At 39.0% G+C, this 25923-nt stretch overlaps 1 protein-coding gene across 2 annotated transcripts in view; it reads right to left on the reverse strand.

Moving 5' to 3' along the window:
• Nucleotides 1-25923, reverse strand: part of LARS2 (leucyl-tRNA synthetase 2, mitochondrial) — a 108939-nt gene that overhangs the window by 68336 nt on the left and 14680 nt on the right. For both annotated transcript variants that reach the window (XM_050937928.1, XM_050937929.1), the window contains exons 4-5: nucleotides 16755-16846; nucleotides 10439-10499 (exon numbers count right to left, since the gene is read on the reverse strand). In XM_050937928.1, the coding sequence (XP_050793885.1) occupies nucleotides 10439-10499; nucleotides 16755-16846 (153 nt within the window). The remainder of the gene's footprint in view (nucleotides 1-10438; nucleotides 10500-16754; nucleotides 16847-25923) is intronic.

Genomic DNA, 25923 nt, shown 5'->3' on the forward strand with positions numbered 1-25923 from the left:
ATCTCTCACTTTATAGTTAAATAAACTTATTTTATAAATCTGAACTAATGCAGTGTGGTGGTTAAACTGAACTGTTTGGTAACTCCAGTTAGAGTAGCAAACTGTTGCATACTGACCCCCTACAGGGGCAACAGACCTATAATATCTGAACTGTCCAGGAGAGCGCTGGACAGCGCAGAACACACATTTTGGGGAAAACTGGGGATGGGGAGTGTGTTGGGGTCACCCTGTAAGTATTAACCAAGGCTGCTGGAAGCCAGAGGATGGCTTGTGTTTGCTAACCAGGACAGCAACCAGATACTCAGGGGATGACCCCTGCATGCTATTTGGCTGTTTGTGAGTAGCCCAAGTTGGGAGCTACAACAACAAAGCAACGTGAGACACCCAAGGTTGCATGGCAGGTGGTGGAAACCATTCACTGGTCTGGACTGCACCCTGGGAGGTGACAAGTGGACTTTACTTTTGAAGAGAAGGGTAAAAGTTGAGGGTAGAGGAGAAAGTGGACTGAAGGGAACCACGGAAGTGAGGGAAAGAGAACAGGAAAAGGCTGAGAAGTTGTGCATGTTGACAGACTGGAAGAATATGGCGGAGAGGTGGTAAAAGGGGATAAGCATGCAACGTTCGTTGAAGGAGATAGGATAGCTGCTGAGGAGATCTCATATTTAGAAATCAAAGATGGAGCAATACTTAGTGAAGATAAGGTCAAATAAGTGGTCATTTTGGTTAGTTGGCAAAGTGATCTAAGATTGAAAGTTGTGTAAGAAGGTGACAGTAAGCAGAAGTGAGATGAAGGGATCAGATAGGAAATCACAGTGCTGGGGGATTGTGAGGAAAGTGAGATTGAGAGCCACATGTCATAAAAAGATAGGAGAGGGGCAGAAGTTAAGAGGAGGACAGATGACTATATCATGGACAGCATTTTTTACACCTAAGACAATTTTCAGAAACTTTTTGCACTCCACTGAATAAAAACAGTCTACTTTTAATTAGCCACAAATTTGCCTCATTCAGGATTAGTGCCTTTGAAACATTGGAAGAAATATAGTTTAAAATTAACAGAAATGTTAGGAAAAGCACACTGTACTTTTAATATGTTATACAAACAAATACCTTGATAGGTATGCAACTCAGACCTCAATGTTTGTGCTATGAAGCAAGGCTAATAGAGCTATAAATCTTTCTCCTGCTGGAATATGGTGTTGGAAAATAAAAGTTTAAAATTTAAACTTAAACATATTTATGCAAGAACTCTTTAGTCAACAGAACCAAATGCTTTATAGGGTCCAATATTTTGTAAAACACTAGTTCTAAAAAAACTTTAAAGATAAAAAAGTGTTTCAGTAACATGGACTAAAAGTCCAAATTGTTGTTGGAAAAAGATTTGCTGTGCATGCAAATCCCAGTTTTCGGTGCAATGGATGATGAGTGCAATTTTCATGGGCATGGCCAGTTTTTCAAGTTTGGGCCAAAATGAAAAGAGCAAAAGAACTCTGTCAAACTCTGAATCAGGATCAGAAAAGTGTAACTATATACAAATGGCAACTTCTTGCACAACAGATCTGCTGCCTGGGTGCTTTTAGATTCATGTGTGCTTGCTTAAGGGACAAATACATTTCTACTACTTTTCTTTTTGTTAGCCTTGCAAAAACAGCAAAACAATGGAAGTGTGAGCTGGATTCTATTCAGCCTCTCATAGCGGTCACGAAGCCAAAAAGAACATATTTTGACTTATCAGATTCCATGGTTGGCAATTAGAAAAACACTAGCAACTTTTCACTTTTAAACTGAGCAAATGTGATCAAGAAACTCTTAAAAATGTCAACAAGCATGGACCACATAATGCCTTTTTTCTCCCTGTTATAGTTGTTGCGGCATGACGTGTGTAACATCAGTTGACATTCAAAGGCCTTTGAAATACCTCTGCCTAATAATTTTATTGATTTTCTACAATTTTAACATTTCAGTATTGACATACAGCTACGAACAATTAATACATTTTGTGCAAATATGTCTCAGCACCAAAAATAAGGCTTTGAAGACCGAAGAGAGACATTTAATGGTAAGTTTCCAGCAGTGTGTGAAGATTTAACACCACAAACTCCATAGTCTGTGCTGAAAATGGACCACTTGATGAAAAGCCTGACTTCCATGTCTCAGACAATACAGTACACATTTGGTATTATTTGCATATTCAATTAATTTAGCCTGGTTCTCCATTCTGTGATGCCAGTTTTATACTGGCATAACTCCAGTGAAGTCAATGTACTTATGTCCATGTAAATACCAGTGATGCAAGAGAGTGGAGAATCGGTCCCAACTGAACATTTTCTTTTTTTTTTGTACATCAGGATAGGATAGTAGCCTCATACCCATAAACTAACTGAAACAAGCTATCAAAAAAGGTCAAGATAAAAGTAATAAAATGGACAGAGGCCATCTGATCCTGATGGGCAGGTTATCATTTGAAACTATAGGAGATGACATTCTCAATTTAAAATGGTATAGTGAACATACTTAGAACTACACAATACAAACTCAACTGGTGCAAACAAAATCTCATTTGAACTTTCTCCTGTAGGTGGTGACCTGGCTTGCCATTCATGAGGAGATGAAGGAGAATACATTACTGAAACAGATGTGCTCTCATATCACCAAACAGCAAAGAGATCAGTCAAACCCATAATTTATTTAACATCATAACCATGAAGGACTGAAGTTATATGTCATGAATAAAAAAGGTAGAGCAACAACATTATTACAGAGTCAATCATTAAGAGACTTTCTAAAAAATGAACAAGGTTTGAGATCAGCAAGAATTTGTGTCACTGCAGATGATGACAAGCCAAGAACCACTCCCAAAGACAATGTGAAAATACGATCCTTCTGCCTTTAGTTTAGCACATTAAGACTTCTAGAGAAAATAAAATTCTCATATTCCCCAGTTATAAAACTCTAAAATTATATTTGGAAATATCCTTTTGTTAGTTTGTTAACATTTTTAATTAAAGACAGACGTGTAATAAAGGTTTTATCTGTGCTGCCTCAAATGATCCCAACACAGATTTGAAAGTCTTCAGCTGTTCTGACACAAAAAGCCAGAAAAGCTTTCATAAAATGAGTCTGCAAAACTACAGGACAGGATTCTTCCTGCAGTCTATCAAATTTAGCTCCTCTGCTTGTGAGCACAGTCCTCCAATATATAATACATACATACAATCATTTGTTTGGGGGTGGGGTAAGGCAAAAAAAAATGCCATAACACAAAGCAGTTCAGGTGAATGTGTTTTGACCTATTAGAAGACTAGCATTTTTGCTTCTGAGACAGAATATATGTTAAAAACACCACCATATTTACAAAAAATGAAATATTCTTTTTATTTGCCTACTGCATGTGTTGCTCAGTGTCTGTGACAGATTTAGAGACAAATATCCACCAGGTTGTTTGACGAGTTTTTTGAGGGGAGAGATCCTCCCCTCTTCTTTTTTCCTCCCTCTCAGTTTTCCGTTCCCCCTTTTGTCCACTGGCTAGCCACAAATATATCTGTTACTTTCACCAAGAAGTATCTTTACCATTGTTTATAGTTAATGTTAATGTACTATCTCAGGGATGACACTCAATGCTAGAAATATATCACTGTTCAGACTGCTGGACATGGAAAGGAAAAATGCATTCTTATCCAGGAATTTCCTTTCTTAGGCCCTTCATGCCCAGTATCTTCTCCCACCCAGGGAGAATTATGCTGGAGGAATTAGTACAATCAGTTAATTGGCACCTTACCACTATTGTCTGAAGTTCAGTTAAAGGTTCTGTTGCAAACAAATTCTCAATTTAAATGAATAAACAGCATTGCTAATTTAAAGTTGAGTGGGGTGCAGCTTTGGAAGCTATCGACTCTGGTTAGGATTTCCAAGAGGAGACTTAGGGTTTGTCTGCACAGGAATAAAAGACCCATGGCATCGCCACAGCTGGCCCGAGTCAGCCTACTCAGTCTGGCAGAACTCAAAAATGCTGTGCAGATCTTCGAATTTGGGCTGGAGCTCAAGCTCTGGAATCCTACGTGGGATCCTGAAGCTCAAATATCTACACAGCAATTTTTATCCCCACAGGCTTAGCTAGTTGACCTAGGCCTGCCGGGGGTCTTTTATCCTTGCGTAGACATATGCTTAAAGTCCAGCCCAGGTCAAAACTCTGGCCCGCTTTCAGGTATCGTGGGAAGAAGAGGAAATCCATATTTAAGGTTGCTGAATATGCAAGGATCTAAAGAATTCTGATGCAAGATTCAGTTTATAAGTAAAGGATGAACAGATTTTCAAGTGCCTTAATTTATAATGTAATCATCTGTGATTTTAAAGTCTGCTATACACATGCCATTTCCTATTACTGAACCATGAACGTAAGCAGTTTGCATTTAAAAAAAAAAAAGAGAGAACACTTTTGAAGTTTACCTTAGATGATCATATTGGTTTAGATGATCATATTGGTCCCTTCTGACCTATGAGTCTATGAGTCTATTTCCATGGGTATTATTTTTTAATATCAGCAATATATGGAGCCTGAGAGAGAGAGAACTGTTCCTGCTGTGAGCCCAGCTAAGTTCTGTGAATAATATATAACTCAATTAGAGGGAACCCATTTCTTAATTTATTAGTAATCACTCTTTCCTAGCACATCCAGATACCAAGACAGTTTCACTGAACTTGCAATTCCTCTTATTAAGGGGAAACAAACAAAAAAAATCTGGATGCATTTCTCCAAAACGTTTTTAAAAAATAAACAGTTTTTAATACATGACCTGTCCATTTGGGCATCATATGGGTTTTCTGACACCCAAGTAGAAACTAGATTGCTGGAAGTAAAATAATTTCCTGGTTTTCATAGATCTTTAGAGATGGACCAAAGTACATTTCCTACCTAGCAGTTAAATATTTGTTACTGAAGGACTTGCAAGCTCCTTTTTCATGTGTTGTTTACATTGTATGCAAAGTTAATGAAGAATGTAACTCTCTGAGCTATTTTATTTCCATACTAAAAGCTGTGCAATGTCAAGATTTTCCTTTTCTATTCAACCATATATAGCATAATTGTTATCAAACCAACATTTCTACAGCAGCATTTCATCCACTTCCCAAAATGATTTACAACCTCATAAAATTGTATTTACATTACAAACCCAATAGCTGTAAGTAGCCCAGTTTGAGTAATAAAGGCCAGATCTTCAGCTGAAATCAAAGGAATTGTGCTGACTTAGCTAAAGATGTGACTCTAAATCTTTAAGATGGATATAAAGACACAAGTAATGACCATGATGGAGAAGAAAATTAGTAGGTACTGCATATACTGTTAAACTCTTAACCAGGCAGTAAACTAAAGGTTATTTTAAAATGATCAAACTACAGAAAAATATCAAAGAATTACTATATTTTAAAAATTACTATGAGGAAGAAAGGAATATTATTTTTACATGAAAATTATATGAAAATTTACATGAACAGGTTGAAATGGTTCACAAATAAGTTTGAGTGAAGACTGTACTGTAGGATGAAGAGAGTTACAATTCGATAATTTGTCTAGTTGTGAATTGGTGGCTTGATGAGAATGTGCATTCATTTCGATGGAACCCAAAATGGAAAGAGAGGGAGTTATGTCAAAGTCTGTATCTTTTGTTGGTGGTGATGTGTTTCTCTGTGAAAATTTTATTGACTAGTTCTTAAAAAGAAATTTTTTAAAAAGCCAGTTTATACAGTGGCAGAAAGTTGTCTATACAGTGGGAGGTAGTTGTCTAGTATAATGGTATTTTGGAAGAATCCTATTGCCAGGAATCCCAAAACTCTGGTTTCCTTGACAACAACAGGTAAGCATGACTAGAATGCTTTTGACTCTTTAAATATCTGTAAAGTCTCTTAGAGTGTGTTTTTCAAACATGCAGCTTTTGAACACTTAGTACTCTGACAGACTGAGAAATGGAATGCTCTGCATAGGTTTTCAGAGTATTTTCTCTCATTATTGCTGAGCTTTGAAGGCAGTGCCCTTACCAGCAGCGGGGCAGAAGTATCCCCCTTCCCCCGCTCCACGCAACAGCCTGACTGCCTTTCGGGTTGGGACTAGGGTGACCAGATATCCGATTTTATAGGGACAGTCCCAATATTTGGGGCTTTGTCTTATATAGGTGCCTATTACCCCTCACCCTGTCCCAGTTTTTCATACTTGCTGTCTGATCACCCGAGTTGGGACCCACATGGTTACAACACCATGAAATTTCAGATGTAAACATCTGAAAATAATGAAATTGAATAATTTTAAAAACTCTGGCCATGAAATTGACCAAAATTTCCTGAATTTGGTAGGTCCCTACCTACCAAAGGGCACTCTAGATCTAAATTTCTAATATCCGAATGTCTTCTAAAATTTTGAGCTTTAAAGTACCATCAACTTTATATAATGACCTATATTTCCAAAATGACTAGTGATTTTGGGTGCCCTGCTTGCAACATCTTAAAGGAGCTTGATTTTCAGAGGGCAGGTGCTCAATATCTCTGAAAATCAGTATTCCACTAATTCCATTAAATATTTTGTTTAAAATACAGGAAATATACTAAGCAGGGCTGGCTCTATCTTTTTTGCCACCCCAAGCAAAAAAAACAACAACAAAAAACCCCCCCACAAACCTGCGCAGCGGCCAGAACAGCGAAGGGGGTAGAGGGGGCGCGAAACCAACCTGCCAGCCAGAGCAGCAAACGGGGGGCAGAAACCAACCTGCCACCCGGCTGGAGCAGCAAAAGGGCCGGGGGGGGGGGGGGGTGGGGTTTGCGGGAAACCAACCTGCCGCCTGGCTGGAGCAGCAAAGGGAAGAAAAACAAAAAATCAAAAAAGAAAAAAAAATACCTGCGGGGCGACGGGAGCGCGGGTGCAGGGGGACACCCAGCCCTGCAGACCCCAGGCAGCAGAGTGCACACCCCAGCTAACGGGAGGGAGGGGGAGAGAAAGAAAGGGGCGGCCAGGGCTTCCTTAAGCAAGGCGCTCACCACACAGCCCCTCCTGCCGTGCCGCCTGCTGGCAGGGCTCCGCACCGCTCTGGGGGGCAGGGAGGGATGCGGGCTGCCGTGCCGGGCTTGCTGCAGAACTGGCACTGCACCCAGCAGCTCCCCTCCTCTGCGCCGCCACCCCCTACAGGGCGGCAGGAGCAGCAAACCAAAAGAAAAAATCCTGCAGGGGCAGCAGAAGCGACAAAGTGCAAAAAAAAAAAAAAAAAAAAAAGGTTTGGGCGGAATGCCGCCTCTTGGAATCTGCCGCCCCAAGCACCAGCTTGCTCGGCTGGTGCCTGGAGCCGGCCCTGATACTACGAGATCTGAGTTATTGGCTCTCTGAAATAAAGTTGCTAAATTTTGATAATGTTATAATGCTTGCCATGAGATCCTTCTGTATTCTATCTGTGCAATTTTGCTGACTACAACATGAAAACCGAAACATTAAAAGGTATCTTTCAAGTTTTGACAGAAACTAATAAAAACAAGGATACAAGAGCCTGACCTCAGGCAGCTAGTCACAATAGGAAATCTCCTTATCTACTTCATAGCTCTGTTCAGTAATAAAACCACATCTGGGTTCCACTAGTCTTGGACAGGAGTTTGCAGCAAAGCCAAAGATAATTTTATATTTAGTCAGCTTTTTAAGCACAGCCATATATACTAAGTATTAAAATTCCACTTTTATTAACTTCTTTTTTATCATGCTCGTCTACTGTATATTTGTTATGTGTCATGCTTTATTGAAATTAAAGTAGGTACATATTTAAGCAAAATCAATAAATTTCCACTAAAAAATGAAAACTCCTGTTTTGACAAAGAGCCATGGGTAGCTTGATCAACCCATGATAAAGATTCTTTTCCCATCATTTTCAGGAGATGAGTCTCTGTCAATGTCAGCTGATTTTTCCATTAAATAAGTATGTATCTTCATTTCTAAGCAGCTGTTCAGGCCATTAACATCCTAGTTAAATATTTGCAAAGGGCCAGCCATCTGAAATTAAGTAAAACAAAATACTCAACTCATCAGCTTGCTTTCTTCTATGTAACAACTTCTCTATGAATTTCAATTAATTCTTTTTAGCCTGTTACAGAAAATGTTCCATAAAAACCAATAAACTAAAATGTCCCTAAAACATTTTAAATCACCCCATCAATGCAAGGGTTGTGTCACAAACCCTGCCACAAATATTTAGAGACCTCTGAAGCATCAGCAATTAACAAGGGGGCATATATTTAAATAAGCTGTCCTAGGAAGGTGAGGGCAAAGCTCACAAACTGGCCATAACAAGAACATTAGGTGTGACTCACTTTACTCAGTTTGACAACCCTGTCTCACAACAGCCGTATACCCTTCCCATTTCAGTTTCCAACATCCCAGAAATAGCCAGTTTTATCTATTAGCCAATGTCTTCAAGTTATGTAAAAGATCTAAATAGTAGATGGACGTTCTTACCTCTCCTGAAAGACTATCTGCAATAGTATACTTAGCCCTTTAGGATACACTACAGTAGGCACACAAAGGTTTAATGATTTGAAAAGTTTCCTCATTACATGTATAGAAAATCTCTCTCGGACATGAAAAAGCTTACAAATGCATGGAAACATTTAGATGTGAACCATGTGTTGGGTGAACTTTCCTCTCCTAGCCTGTTCTTCCCAAAGCAACTTCTTGGCTATGCAGGGGAACTGTAATCTCACTAAAACAGCAACAAGGATCTCATTGCAACATGTGGTGCCACGATTCTGAGACTTTATCCATGTAACTAAGCATCCTTACCTCTAAGGCTAATGGAAATCGAGGGCAGGTCTTATACTGGCATGCTGAAAACAAATCCTCTCTCTTTTCCGAGCTATAGTCCTGCTATGAAAACCCAAGATTAACATCTCTGCCTTTCTATGCAGAATCATACTAAAGTAATAATTAAAGTTTACCACTGAGAATTCAAAGGTAGTGAATAACTTCAATCTATTGGTAAATGCAATAACCCTGCAATGTATGGTGCTTCAGAAATAAAAAAATTTTCATTCTTATCTCCATAATGGCACAGTCTTTTGTCTGATTTTCTTTACTTTAAAAGCCTTGGTAACAGCTGCTTCTCAAGCACTTCTGTTTTAAACAGATCTTCCAGCTTCCAATGTGCTTCCCTCCTACTCTCGCTCCAGTGGTGATATAGACAACTACGATAATACAGGCTAGTGCTTTACAGTCTCTTAAACAACAGAATAATCCAGCATTTAAAAAAATTGTTTTTGAACAGTTTCTTCACTCTCTGCACATGATAAATATGTGCATATTAAAAAAGCACATCTGAAAATATACATCTTACAATGCACAGCAGCCCTGCCTCATTCAATGCACACTTTATGAAGCATGCATTGGGCCATACACAACTCTGTGAACTGGACTGATATATTTTATATATTGTGCAAGGCCATACATACATCCTATAGTGTACATTTCCAATGCACACACCTAAGACAAGAGAGAAGAGGCAGGGTTAATAAGCAAAAAATTCTTTCTAATTTTTCCTTTCCATCTCTGATCTATCATATCTTTACATCCTTTTAAAAATTAAACACATATTAATTCCTATAAGGAATTTCATACCACAAACTACCACATAAATCAATATTGGAAAAATATTTAAATGGAAAACCATTTATCCAACAAACAGAAAAGGTTCCTAAGAGCACTTAGGTTTACTTTTTAGACTAATTTTAACATATTTACTGATAGATGTAGTACAGTCCTTATAACAATTTCTTACCATACATGGACTAACAGCCAATGTATGTATTAGCTATTTTATCCTTTTCTTCCATAGTGTCATATCATAGTAGGGAATTCACTTAGCACTCTTTACTTTATAAACCAAAGCCATTTAAAAAATTTAGATAGCATGTCTTTTAAACAAGTTTAACCTTTTTATTTACTTTCTGATAACCACAACCACAGAAAAGGTGTGAGGCGGGGACAGAGGGAGTGCAAATATGGCAAATTTTTGCTTACAGGTAATATTTTAGGGCACACAAACATAGGGCTTATAAAAACCATTGATACAATGCCTTAATTATGGCATTGTGAAGTTCTACTGTAGACAGGCAAAAAACCAAAGGGAAGAATTATTCTAATGCAAAACTGAGATGAATGCTAAAAGAAAAAGAGTGTTTCCTTCATCCCCCACATTATGTGGAAAAGAGTGGTGTCAATGAGTATCTCAAAAGTGGGGAAAGTTTGGCAATGAAGTTTTCCAAATGTGTTTCAAGTATAATTATGCTGTGTAACAGTCTGAAGCAGTGACCATCCCAGATTATGTCTTACAGTTTCTATTTTACTTAAAATTATACAGATTCAATTTTGCATAATATTCATACATAAACAAAACAGACACTTAAAGAGAAAAAAGCTTACCCGTTCCCAGCTAAAAGACAGACCTAGTGCATCAAGCTGTTCTCTCATGTGTTTAATATTACTGCAAAAAAGAAAAATATGGAACAATTAAGAGTATTAAAGAATATTCCTAACTATTGTTGATTATGTAATACATTTGTTATCAGATGCCTGTAAAGCCCTTTGACCCTCAAAGGCACTTACAGAACTGCTAAATATCATTATCCTACACATGCAGTCCAACTGAAGTAGTTGTCTAATAGGCAAATCCTTCGTATGTGACCACTTTAAAGGCCTCCTGATTTTTGCCATTACCTTGAGTGTAACTGAAGAGAAGAGGACAACTTTTAGTTTTGGAGAACATGCTTTCCCATTATTATTTAGTATATGTATTGCAGTAGAACCTAGAGACTCCAGCTTCATAGTGCTACAGACTGTACACATACCTTACAATAAGATAGTCCCTACCTCAAATTACTGAATCAAAATATAGGACAAGACCTATCAGGAGGGTACACGAAACAGACAGAGGGAGCACCAGGTAACACTGAGAGGACAGTGATAAATATAATGTGTTGTGACATCATCTTAACAACTGCCTTACCATTGCTGAGTGATTTGTAGGCATCATGGCAGTCACAGTTTAAGAAGAGATTTGAAGGTGGATAACGCAGTGGCTTTGTGGATATTTACAGGCAGCCCCTCCCATTTCCTAGGAGTAGCATGCAAGAAACTGCAAAGGAATTTCTTTAAAAATGTAACTAATATTGGCATTATTTGCTCTCAAGTCTCTTCACTGAAGAGAATCACCACAATATCTTCCCTTTGATAGTGGTCAGTACACTCCTCCCAATGCATGGAGGCCTGCACACCAGCTCTCCACCAATCCTGGCAGAGGGAATTGAAGGAGTATTCCCAAATATGCACCTCCTACGTGGCATAACAATGTGGAACGTAATAGGATGGTCATAAATGTTTACATTTCTATGGAAATTAAAGGTAAGAATTAACATTCTGGAAATGCTTAACTTTTTATTTTGGTTAGGAAATACTCCAGTTTAGTTAGAGAGAAAGGATGGTCCAGTGGCTAGGGCACACACCTAGGGCTTGGGAGACATCCACTGCATCCATACCAGGCCATTTGCTGGTATAAAAGTATCATTAAAAAAATTACACCACAACCGACCTATATACAAAAGTTTCCAGTGTAGACCTGGCCTTAGTTTGCTGTTTTTTTTAAAAGAGGAAAAGAGGCACACAATAGACAACTTAACTGAGGTTCATTATTAATTATTTACATTTAGTAGTTTTATGATGTAGTACAAATAAAAATAATAGGAAATGCAAATGTGGGTTTAGTTTCAGTGTATTACTGTAAGCAGTTTCAACAATAAACATGAACATAAGAACAGCCGTACCGGGTCAGATCAAAGGTCCATCTAGCCCAGTATCTGTCTACCAACAGTGACCAACGCCAGGTGCCCCAGAGGGAGTGAAGCTAACAGGCAATGATTAAATGATCTCTCTCCTGCCATCCATCTCCATCCTCTGATGAACAGAGGCTAGGGACACCATTCTTTACCCTTCCTGGCTAATAGCCATTTATGGACTTAGCCACCATGAATTTATCCAGTTCCCTTTTAAACGCTGTTATAGTCCCAGCCTTCACAACCTCCTCAGGTAAGGAGTTCCACAAGTTGACTGTGCGCTGTGTGAAGAAGAACTTCCTTTTATTTGTTTTAAACCTGATACCTATTAGTTTCATTTGGTGACCCTTAGTTCTTGTATTATGGGAATAAGTAAATAACTTTTCCTTATCCACTTTCTCCACATCACTCATGATTTTATATACCTCTATCATATCCCCCCTTAGTCTCCTCTTTTCCAAGCTGAAGAGGCCTAGCCTCTTTAATCTTTCCTCATATGGGACCCTCTCCAAACCCCTAATCATTTTAGTTGCCCTTTTCTGAACCTTTTCTAGTGCTAGAATATCTTTTTTGAGGTGAGGAGACCACATCTGTACACAATATTCGAGATGTGGGCGTACCATGGATTTATATAAGGGCAATAATATATTCTCAGTCTTATTCTCTATCCCCTTTTTAATGATTCCTAACATCCTGTTTGCTTTTTTGACCGCCTCTGCACACTGCGTGGACATCTTCAGAGAACTATCCACAATGACGCCAAGATCTTTTTCCTGACTCGTTGTAGCTAAATTAGCCCCCATCATATTGTATGTATAGTTGGGGTTATTTTTTCCAATGTGCATTACTTTACATTTAGCCACATTAAATTTCATTTGCCATTTTGTTGCCCAATCACTTAGCTTTGTGAGATCTTTTTGAAGTTCTTCACAATCCGTTTTGGTCTTAACTATCTTGAGTAGTTTAGTATCATCTGCAAACTTTGCCACCTCACTGTTTACCCCTTTCTCCAGATCATTTATGAATAAATTGAATAGAATTGGTCCTAGGACTGACCCTTGGGGAACACCACTAGTTACCCCTCTCCATTCTGAGAATTTACCATTAATTCCTACCCTTTGTTCCCTCTCTTTTAACCAGTTCTCAATCCATGAAAGGACCTTCCCTTTTATCCCACGACAGTTTAATTTACATAACAGCCTTTGGTGAGGGACCTTGTCAAAGGCTTTCTGGAAATCTAAGTACACTATGTCCACTGGATCCCCCTTGTCCACATGTTTGTTGACCCCTTCAAAGAACTCTAATAGATTAGTAAGACATGATTTCCGTTTACAGAAACCATGTTGACTATTGCTCAACAGTTTATGTTTTTCTATGTGTCTGACAATTTTATTCTTAACTATTGTTTCGACTAATTTGCTCGGTACTGACATTAGACTTACCGGTCTGTAATTGCCAGGATCACCTCTAGAGCCCTTTTTAAATATTGGCGTTACATTAGCTAACTTCCAGTCATTGGGTACCAAAGCTGATTTAAAGGACAGGTTACAAATTGTTAATTTGTTTAAAAATAGTTCTGTTATAATAGTCCTAGTGTGTTTAAATATTAAACAAGTTAATGTTACACGTTTCAGTATTAAAGAGATTTACAGGATTGACTACTTTGTCAACAGAAACTATTAGCATATCAAGGGGGAAGGGGAAATAAATGAGGAAATGCTAAAGATAAGGCTTCCATAACAATACTAGGGCTCTCACATTAACTAATAAATACAAATATGTGCAGTTATTTTAAATGTATAGACAGATAGTATACAGAGTGTGGGCAAATTAATGTTATGAGAGGCTTCACTGTATTTTTTTCTGAGATGTATGGACTCAACTACATAAATATAAAATGCTTCATTAGCAGTTTACTCTTAAAGGAAAAGAGAAACAAAAACTGCCCAGGCTGAGTTATTAGGGAAGAGGGACATCTAAAAATAAGAGGGCAGCAAAAATAGAAGACGTCCAGGTTCAATTCTCTGATCCATCATAGACTTCCTGTGTAATGTTGGGCAAATTACTTAGCCTCTTTCTGCCTCAGTTTCCCATCTGTAAAATGGGGATAACAACAACTTCCCTACCTCAACAAGGGTATTGTACATTAAAGATTGTGGGTACTCAGATACTACCATGATGGATGTCATACAAGTACCTTAGACAGACTTGTTTCGTATTCAGGCTACAGTAGGTTTAGTGGAGGGGGTGGGAAGAAGATAGTGATCACCAATTTACTGCCCAGCTTCCTCAGAGATAACACAATAAGCAATCTATGGTAATAATAGATATACATTTGGCCAGAGGGGATACACTGGGCAGATGTAGTAAAGTCAAGTGTATGTGCAATGTTCTATGAGTTCAGCAGTCTATAACTTCCTCTGAACTATCTTTATGTAGTACATAATTGACTGTCTGCCATGCATTACGTATAAGGCCTTCTTTTGTTCCATCTCTGGAGAGTAAAAAGAACAAAAGCCAGTGCCTAGTGTTCTGCTAGATGGCAATCTGTTTTCTTCTATATTTTACTCTAGACAATGTAGAAAGAAAATGCAAGCAATAAATATAATGCAAATATCATAAATTACCAATGCATAGTATTAGTTATTTCTAACAAAATCAATTACTCTTCACTGCCTCCTCTAATATTTAGTGGGTAAGGAATCAAACAATCTCAGTATTTGTCCAAGGAATGTGAAAAGGTACACGCAGAAGACGTTTTCAGAGAAGGGAATAGATCAAAGTAGAAAATGAAAACATGGTTAAGTCCACCACACCCTCTAGGTCAGGGTGGGCAAACTACGGCTCACGGGCCAAATCCAGCCCATCAGGGCTTTCGATCCAGCCGGCGGGACTGCCTCATCCATGCCGCCGTGAGCCCCGGGCTGCTCGCAGAAGCAGCCGGCACCACATCCCTGCAGCCCCTGGGGAGGGTTTTAGGGGGAGAGAGGGCTCCGTACGCTGCCCTCGCCTACAGCACCACCCCCTGCAGCTTTCGTTGGCCGGGAATGGGGAACTGCGGTTAATAGGAGCTTTGGGGGAGGTACCCGCATTCAAGGGCAGCACGCGGAGCCCTCTGCCCTCCTCTCCCCCAGGGACCTCAGGGACATGGTGCCGGCCGCTTCCGGGAGCGGCGCAGGGCCAAGGCAGGCAGGAAGCCTGCCCTGAACCCAGTGCAAACCGCTGCCACCCTGGAGCCTGCACTCCGAATGCCTCCTGCACCCTGCACCCCAACCCCCTCCTCTGAGCCCCCTACTGCACCATGAACCCCTCCTGCACCCCAACTCCCTTCCCTGAGCCCTGTCCCACACTCTGCATCCCTCCTGCATCTCAACCCCCTGCCCTGAGCCCCCTCGTACACCTCGCACCCCTCTTGTGGTCCAATCCCTTGCCCTGAGCCCCTTCCTGCATACTGCATCCCTCCCATACCCCACACTCCCTCCTGTACCCCAACCCCCTGCCCCAGCCCTACATTCATGGCCCTGCACGCAATTCCCCTACCCAGATGTGGCCCTCGGGCCAAAAAGTTTACCCACCTCTGCTCTAGGTGGTAAACAAAATAATTGCAGATAGGCGATTTGTAGACATATCATCTACAAAAATTAATGTTTATTTAGTCAGAGAAAGTTCTAGTCAGTATTATTAAAACAAACAAACAATAAGTAATAGGAGAAGGAGAGCCCAATTTTGAGAGGTTCTGAACATTCATAACCCTCACTGAACTTAGTAGGAAATATAGGTGCTTGTCACTTCCCAGGGTCAGGCCCAAACAAAGGATCAATCATCTCCCAACCCCAATTTGATAGTGAAAATGTCAGCAAATCCAGCCAGGGAAGTCATCTCCCTCAGTTATGAACTCTACACTAACAGTTTTCTCCAGCATAAACAGGTTTGTATTTATTCTTATCTCTGATTTCAGAGTTTGGGAAATGTCATATTTATAGTTAGAGCCCTATCAAATTCACGGCCATGAAAAAGGCGTCACTGACCGTGAAATCTGGTCTCCCTCCGTGAAATTTGGTCTTTTGTGTGCTTTTACTCTATACTATACAGATTTCAGGGGGGAGACCAGCATTTCTCAAAATGGAGGTCCTGACCCAAAAGGGAGTTGCAAGGGGGTTGTGCTTTCGTTACCCTTACTTCTGCACTGCCTTCAGGCTTGGTGGCTGGAGAGCGGCGGCTGCTGGTTGTGTGCCCAGCTTTGAAGGCAACACCACTGCCAGCAGCACTGCAGAAGTAAAGGTGCCAATACCATACCACGACACCCTTACTCCTGTGCTGCTGCCTTCAGAGCTGGGTGGCTGGAGAGCAGCAGCTGCTTACTAAGGACTCAGCCCTGTAGATAGCAATGCAGAAGCAAGGGTTTCAATATCATACCATACCATCCTTGCTTCTGTGCTGCTGCTGGCGATGATTCTGCCTTCAGAGCGGGGCTCCTGGCCAGCAGCCATCGCTCTCCAGCTGCCTAGCTCTGAAGGCAGCAGCGCATAAGTAAGGGTAGCAGTACTGCAATCCCTGCTACAGTAACCTTGCAACCTCCTCTCCCCCCTCCACACACACAACTCCTTTTTTGAGTCAGGACCCCTACAATTACACCATCATGAAATTTCAGATTTAAATAAGTGAAATCATGAAATTTACAATTTTTAAAATCCTATGACTGTGAAATTGACCAAAATGGACTGTGAATTTGGTAGGGTCCTATTTATAATATGCAGCTAATATGTCTTCTACAACTTGCTATTTGGAGTAGTTCACATCCTGAGTTTATAAAATCACAGTGATATACTTTAGCTTTTAAAATTTAACCAACAGTACAGTTCATTATTTATACTGTGAATTTGATAAGTACCTAAGTAGATAAAAAATACCTTTGTGTCCAGTTTGCTGGGTGCAGTCCATGTTCAATTGCAGCATTTTCTGCAGGTAACCCAAACGCATCCCATCCCATTGGATTTATCACCTGTAACAATAATGAAAAAGGTTATCCTTTGTCACGTTCTGGAATGGCGTTAGTAACACCTTCAGGGCTCAAAATAATGAACTGTTTCACACTTCAGCATTTGCTTTCCCTGATTTGAGTCACTCCAAAAAGTGCCCACTGGGACTAGTTCAGCTTCAATGGAAATATGAGCTATGTCTGCCTGCTGTAGTTTGGTGACATACGGAGCATGAATGCAGTAGTAGTAGTTAATCTATAGATCACTCATAGTGCATCACAGTCACTATTTCAGTAATGGGTTAACAATGACAATATCAACCCTCTGTAATTTGTCTAATGGTCTGACTATGCCAAAACACAAAGCAACTGACATTCTGAGTCGCAAGAAGCTGTTGTATTACAAATCTTTGTGCCAGAAAAGGGTGAAAAGATGAACAAGTGTGTTTGGACACAAATTCCCACATCTGAGAAACTCTTGCATAGCTCTAGGTCAGATCCAAACTGGAGCATGCCTGTTTATCCAATTTTTTTATTTTGGTTTAAGTGGGAAATGGGGGAAGGAAAAGAGTTTCCAATAGCCCCATATAATACAGGCAACACAAGACATACACAGAGACCCTAAAAAGTTTTCAGTACATTTTGTGAAAACAACCTTGGGAATTTTGGCTGAAGACTTTTATGCACATTATTTTAGAAAGATGACAATTAAATGACAACTGAAAAAAAAAGTTTACTATAGAAACAAAAATATTGATTTGAAGTGGTGCAATCTGTACACAGCTTTCCTACTGATAACTAATTGATTAGTTAGCCAGCAGCACGGTATATTCAAGAAGCTTTTTTCTTTTCCTGAATATATGACAATAGTGTAAAAATGGTTTAACTTAACACTTCAGTAATGTTGCCGTTAAATGTGCCTGGATGGTATAGTGATATGTGCTTTGTAAAAGAGACCGAGTTTCTTACTATTTTAAATAGGTTACCAAATTCAGTAACTCTGACCTATTACGTATAAAAGATTAGCAGCAGCAGGTGATATAACAGGGATCGGCAACCTTTGGCACGCAGCCCATGAGGGTAAGCCTCCTGGTGGGCCGGGCCGGTTTGTTTACCTACCACGTCCGCGGGTTCGGCTGATCGTGGCTCCCACTGGCTGTGGTTCGCCACTCCAGGCCAATGGGGGCGGCGGGAAGCAGCGGCCAGCACATCCCTCAGCCCGCACCACATCCCGCAGACCCCATTGGCCTGGAGCGGCGAACCGCGGCCAGTGAGAGCCACGATCAGCCGAACCCGCGGACGCGGCAGGTAAACAAACTGGCCCGGCCCACCAGGGTGCTTACCCTCGCAGGCAGCGTGCCAAAGGCTGCCAATTCCTGTGGCATAGGAATAGTATTTAAAAGGTTTGCAAGACATAAAATTTGACCTCCCACCTAAATAATCATTACGTAAATATCTCCCTGTGTTATTTTAGAACTCTGTAAAAAAAAGAAAGAGGAACAGTTAGACAAACAAGCCAGTAGTGTAAATGCCTAGTGAAGTGACTTAGGAGCTCAGCAATAGTAATATCAGAAGTTGAATATGAAGACAAATGCTAATACCTCCATCCGGAAAAATGAACTAATTTCTTAGGTGCAAGCACTCCTTTTCTTATTATTCTGAATTATTTTTACTCTTAATTTGACATAATCCACCAAACATGTGAACAAAAAATGATCCCCTGACTTCAGCTGTGGTTCTTTCCCATTTGAAACACAAACAAAAACAAAAGGCACTCCCCTTAGATATTTACATGGTGGCTGCAGCACCACCTCAGTATGTAAGCATCAGCATCTAACCGATATTGTCTCCCCAACATCCCGTGTTTTAAACACTGATTAAAAACTAATATTGCTCTATTTTATTCCTCTGTTGGTGCACCAGTTCCATCAATGACATTAGAAGCAATGTGCTCAGCTCTGGGAAGAATATTTGTTGATTAACTGTGACTCAAGACAGCATAGGGAGTTCCAGAGCATAGATTTACACAAAATCAATGCACTAACAAATCAAGAGATATTGTATTTTTTGTTGTAGCCTTTTCCAGTTACCAAGCAGATTTTCAAACATACATCTCTACCCCGATACAACGCCACCCGATATAACACGAATTCGGATATAACGTGGTAAAGCAGCACTCCGGGAGGGCAGGACTGCACACTCCGGTGGATCAAAGCAAGTTTGATATAATGCGGTTTCACCTATAACACGGTAAGATTTTTTGACTCCCGAGAACAGTGTTATATCGGGGTAGCGGTGTACCTAGTAACAAAAATACATTCTCCACTTCCCTGAGATTACAACCATTTGATGTCAGTACACATTTTTGGCCGACACCACGTGACAACAGCCCTTTAAGCATGCTGGGGCCATTCAAAAAATAAAAATGGCTAGTATAAAATAGATTAAATGAAAATTTTGCTTAACTAAAAATTCTGTTAAATGATTTTTAATGGGGTTTCTTTTTTTTAAATGGGACACTTAAAGATAAGCGTCCTCTCATCATTTAGTCCTGACTGTTGTTTAAATGTTGAGGAATTTGCAATGGAAAGAGCCGCTACATTTGGTGAGATAGCCTTTTATTCTACAATTTTCCCACACCCATCATTATAATCTCCATCATTATATACAACTAGAAATGTGCCTACAATACACTTCTGAATAACTGCTCTGGGTTCCTTTTTGTAAACATTAAGGGACAATCTGTATCTGGGAACAATGAACCTTCCACTCTTTGCTCAGCTGAGCAGCCCAAAGCCTCAGTCCTCATGATCCCCAAGTGCAAGAACCAGGAAAATTTAGCTCCTCTGTTGGCTAGATCCCCCAGAGCAGCTGGGTGATGTTCCTGACCAGTGCAGGAAGAGGGAGTACATACTACATTCTATTAAAGGGGGTCACAGTCGTTGTTCTTTCATGTGTTTTTCCCAGTGGCCCCAGAAACAGTTTGCCCAAGCTAGCATGGAGCCCCCTCCTTATATAGCTTGCTTAACAGCCACAGCATAACCCTACATTTTCATTACAACAATATATCAACATCCCTCACCAGGACAGCATCACTGTCTGTCTCAAATATCAACAAGACAATGGACAGCGCTCAGATATCCACTCCAAACATTGCCAAACTCATCCATTTCATCCTCACTAACAACTTTACATTTCACAATAAACACTTTGTCCAAACCATGAGAACAGCCACGAGCAGTAGGATGGCTCTCAAATATGCTAACTTCATTAAGGGAAGAATTTCTGAAAAAATGTGGCAGGAAACCAATGATATACCTGAGATACATCAATGACATTTTCATCCTCTGGACAATTTAAACTCCCTCATAGATTTCCACACAACTTCAACTGCCACCGCCCATCCATCAAACTCTCTCTAGAATACCCCCACACCAGCATCAACTTCCTGGATAGCATGATCAGCTTCCAACAATGGAATCCTACATACAGCTATATACAAGAAACCCACAGATCACCACACTCACCTCCACAGATCAAGTAACCACCCCAGACACACCAAGAAACCTGTTATCTAAAGCCCAGCACTCAGATCCCACAGAATATGCTCCAAGGAGAAAGTCTGGTATATATAACTTAGCATGCTTAAAACACAGAAAACAAAACAAAACAAAACCACTGACCACACACACACCTAGTCCTCATCTACCATCCCACACTGGAACCCACACAGGGTATCATTGAACAATTACTTCCCATACTTGATGGAGACCACATCCTGAAAGAAATCTTTCCTGAACTCCCTTTTTTGGCCTTCAAACAAATTCTCAGCCTTGCCAGCTCATCATCAGAAGTAAGCTCCCAACAGGAGATGAACTCAAAGCAGCATCAGACTTTGCAATAACAGCAGATGCAAAACCTCCAGATATATCTCTACCACTACAATGATTAATACTCCTCACAACACATCTTTCAAGGTCCATGGGTCCTATACATGCCTATCACAACATGATATGCCTCATCAAATGCCTTAACAACTATGCGCATGAAACTAGACAATCACTACATTCTTGAACGAACTCACAGAAGAATGATAAAAGACAAAAACATGCTATTACCCATGTGCAAACTCTTTTCACAAAGCAATCATTCTATATCTGACCTATCAGTCCTCATCCTCAAAGGAAATCCACACACCATCTTCAAAAGATGAGCCTAGGAACTTGAATTCACAACTCAGCTGGGCTCTAAAAATCATGGACTCAAAGATACTGTTGTTATGATTCATTACAACAATCTGTAACCAACTAACCCTTCCTTGTCCTATGCTTGTTCTAATTGCTCACGGCACCTTAAATGGTCTCTTGCAACATGCATTTACTCCTAATGCTTAACAATCTGTCCCACTTCGTATTTAGCTGAGACATTCCAATTACCTTTTTCAGACTGAAGAACTCTGTGTAGTTTGAAAGCTTGTCTTTTTCACCAACAGAAGTCGGTCCAATAAGAGATATTACCCCACTCACTTTGTCTCTCTCATTACAATAACAAACATGCAATCACTGTACTCTGTGTCTTCCTATTAAGTCCATCAACTTTTGGGGGAGTTTAATATTTACCTTTCTGAAGATGGTACAGTATTGCTATCTCCTCACACAGGTTTTTTTAAATCAACCTCTGGAATGTCTAGTCATTAGGAAATCAATTTAAGAATTTCACCAATAAAAGATAATTTGCTCTAACAGCTATCTAAGGTGATCCTAAAATTAAAGAACAAAGAAATATTTACATTAGAGGTTTCCAACTGGAACCTTAGTTTAAAGAGATTAAAAATATCCACAAGTGAAACTCCAGAATAGATCTATCTATATAGTTGCCATAGAGACTAATGTAGCACACACAATATATTAGAGAAAATAATTTCAAGTTCACTGGCTTTTACCTCTATAGTGAGAATGGATTTGAAAGGTTTGTGAAATGCAATTGTCTGAATGGTAATATGTCTGTTTCTTCTGACCATACTCAGGGATATGAATCTACAGATAAAATGCAGCAGTCTCCACACAGCTCTCAATACTATACTTAAGGTCTACTCAGTTAACATGGATAAAGCATAATAGAAAGCTGCCTATTCAGCTGAGTATGATTTCTACAGTAGTGAAATACTGGGTAGAAATCAGGGAAGAATGCATGAAATAGACACATTACTTGTATATCAGAAGATACATCAAATTCAAATAATACTGAAAAGAATATAAGGACCCCTCATTTTACAAAAAGAAGGAAAAACAAAAACTAGGACAGGAAGAAAACAGTTTATAACACATGTGTATGCACATCAGTTCCTTAGCTACAGATAGTGATTCAGGCACCGTCAGAAAACACACTATTTTCCCCAGCATTACAGATAAACAAATGAAATGCAAGAAAGTCAATCACTTTCTTATACTTTGACTTGACGCTGACTTAAGACAAAGGTCACTACTTCTTGTGGTTATACAACCAACAGACCAACTCTGCTCACTTGGGAGATCATTCAGTACAGCAACAACCCCTTCCTAACAAGGCTTCTCAGCACAGATGATAGTTGTTCCCTACTCACAAGGTAAAGAGAAAACAAACAATCGATCTCTCTCCTAGCTCAGGCTCTTCTCTGCAAGTCTCAGGATGCCTAACACTTACTAATCTGATGGTGAAAGAGTCATATTATTAGGAAGCAACAGCTATTCAGAGACTGGTATTTTGTAATCTGCATTTGATATTTTATATAAGGCCCATGAAGTTACAACAATAAAACGGTTACTTCATACCATGTTCTTGACTATTACCCCACATAGTCTCAAGCCTCTTCTTTCTAGAAAAGATCCCTGAGAAGGGTGCAGTTGGGCCAATTCCAAGAGAAAGTGATATCTTGAAATATTTTAGATTTCAAAGAATCAAGCTTAACATTAGGTCATGGCACAGCAACTGTGCTAGTCCCATGATGTGGTCCATGTTCTCAGGACAATGGGCAGAAGTCAGATGCTCAGGTTCATACTACCACTTCTATCAGTGACTTGTCACTGTTAACCAGGAGGCCCTGTTAACATGACTACAGAACTGGACAAGGAAGATTTAAAATAGTCCCCTCCATTCCTCTCACAGATCTCTCAGGCCCCTTCTCTCAGAAGGTTTTCAACTGCGCAATCTCTTTACGTTCTGTCTTGTCAGACACTGTATTTCATGTCTGTGTGAGACCACTGGGTGAAATCAAGAAGTGCTTCATGATACAAGATTAACAATATTCAACTTAATGTCTCTATCAATCTGACTACAGAAGGCATGAAAAGCTATTCAAAGACCTTTGCTTAATTGCTAAAAGGAAACAAAGAGCTTGTTTCCATTATTAAAGTCTTTGGTATCTAAGGAATAGCGTGTCACAGCACTGTAATATGGTGTGCTGCATTCCATTATGAAGACTGAAATTTCTTAAAGTGCTCAGATACTACAATAAGTGCCAAAAATACATCCATTTAATAAACTTTATATGTTGTTTTTATTTATTTTAAAGCTGGCAGGAGAAGACAACATCAGGCAAAAACAAAGGGTCTTGTTTAAGCAGTAAAGAATTTGAAGGACCAATAGTCTACTAGGTTAAGACAAATCCTACATTCCTCTATTTGCCTACACATTAGGGAGAGAATGAAATTTTAAAAACAAGCTTTCTTTCTGAGCATGTCTCCAAATTGCCTTTTAAATTTACCAGTTAACAGAAGCAGATATGTAACAGTTAAAAATCAGGCAGGCAAGGAACAACTGGTAACATTAAAATTGTGAATATTTGACTACTATATATGATCTAGCAAGCAGCACTATTTCAATAATTCTCTGCAACAGTGTTGCCTATTAACATTCTGCTAATCTAGTGCCCAATTAAAAAAAAAAAATCAACCCACAGGCTTCTATCATCATAATAACTCTGCTTATGTAATGCTCTCATTTATTTCTATATTTGTTCTCAAAAGAAATAAAAAATGCAAAATTATTCTGTCTTATTCTATGTCTGCACACAACCAAAATTGCTTAGACAACACAAAGAGGTCTCACATCCTTAATCTTTTATGTTCTTATGTTTAATTGCATCCCCAACGATTTCTCTTTTTTTAATGTGAAAGAGTCAGTCAGCTAATTAACATCTTAGTTATCTGCCTTTGGAAAACTGGATTCAAATTTGACTCAGTTCACATGAGATATACATGGTGCTATTCACTTAATCTGAAACACAGGAACCATCTAACAATTTAACAAAATGGGCAACATTTCCTCAGGAGAAGCTAGTAGAAATAAAGGCTAATGAAGATCAGAATTGAAGTGCACTGGTATAACATGTCATGGTGACAAGTCCATTATAAGACTTAGACAGATATGCTTATCCCTCTTCAATACCATCAACTGCCTACATTTCCAAAAGCACTGGCATAAGGAAGACAAAAAACTCAAGTCATTTCAAAAGGAGGAAGTTGTGATGTGGTTAAGAGAAAAAAATATTTTCAAATTCCCTTGGGATGTTGTGGAAATGATACTAGAAATGTTCAGTTAGTCTGAATCCCATCTATTAGGACTTGTTTTAAGTACAAATAAAATAAATCCAGCCACAATGCAGAGGAATGTTTAGTTTGGAAGTGACATCTAATCCAATCTTATAATAATTTTCAGACTATTCCTACAGTATGATTTCCAGTTTTCCTGTAAATGACTGAATCTCACTTGTATTAATTTCAGTCTATGATTCTATTAAAATAACACCATGTGAACAAATAAACTGGATCTCTCTCTGTTTACTGATTCTTAAGAGAATTATTCTCAGGCCCGGGAAGGACAAAAATGATCAATCTGTGTAAGAATTTGTTAGAAACACTGTAGATAGAAATCACTGATTTCTTGAAAAAAAAATTTAAAAATATTTTTATTTAAATCAGAATTTTTAATTTATTTAAATTATAAGTTCTTGTTTTTAAAAATAAACCTGTTTAAAATAAAATCTGATTTTACATAAAATATGTTAAAGCCATAACTTTTTATAAACTCTTAAAACATTTCAATAAAAATAAATAGGCTTAATCCATGAGCCTTTCTCGAAAAAAAAAAGTTAGCGTTACAGCTCTTTTCTGTATAAAGAAAGAATCAGAGGGAAAACATTACTTTTGAGGTCAAACTAGGGCTTTAAAACATGGCACAATAGGTCAGCCTATGTAAGTTAGGAGAATGCAACATTTTCAAGAGACTTATGCAAGTAAAAACTTAAGCTCCAGTCACTTTCACTTAGGCATATTTGAAAATTGTCCCAGACTGACCAGAAATAATCAATTTAATTCATTTGCTACAGTTAATCCCTCTGTTTAAAAAATTATTTGGTTACTAATGTGAAACATATTTTGATATGAGAAGTTTATGTATCCAAAACATTTAAGGTTGTTTTGGGTAATAAAAACAATTGTTATATGCTGTTTTCTGTATTTAAAGTCCAGTTATCATCCTAATATAGCTTGAGACATATTATGAACAAAAAGTTAATTATCTACTAAATAAGCAATACATCATTCACATCTTCTAATATACTAAAATTGTACAATAAATAAGAATCTGAAAATATTAATGTCATAAACGGATAGTTAAGAGTTAATAGAACAGAAGTACTTCATATCTCTTTTGCCTGTAAAGGGTTAACAAGATCAGTAAGCCTGGCTGTCACCTGACCAGAGGACCAATCAGGGGGCAGGATACTTTCAAATCTTGAGGGAGGGAAGTTTGTGTGTGTGCTATTAGTATTTGGTGGTTGTTCTCTCTGGGTTCTGAGAGTGACCAGATGTGCAACCAAGTTTCTCTCCAATCTCTCTGATACAGGCTCTTATGTACTCAGAATAGTAAGTACTAGGTAAATAAGGCGAGTTAGGCTTATGTTTGTTTTCTTTATTTGCAAATGTGTATTTGGCTGGGAGGAGTTCAAATTTGTATTTTGCTGAAAAGATTTTAATTTGTGCTTGTATACTTAGGCTGGGAGGGTATTCCCAGTGTCTATAGCTGAAAGACCCTGTAACATATTCCATCTTAAATTTACAAAG

This window comes from Gopherus flavomarginatus, chromosome 2 (assembly GCF_025201925.1).
Source record: "Gopherus flavomarginatus isolate rGopFla2 chromosome 2, rGopFla2.mat.asm, whole genome shotgun sequence".
Classification (NCBI taxonomy): domain Eukaryota; kingdom Metazoa; phylum Chordata; order Testudines; family Testudinidae; genus Gopherus; species Gopherus flavomarginatus.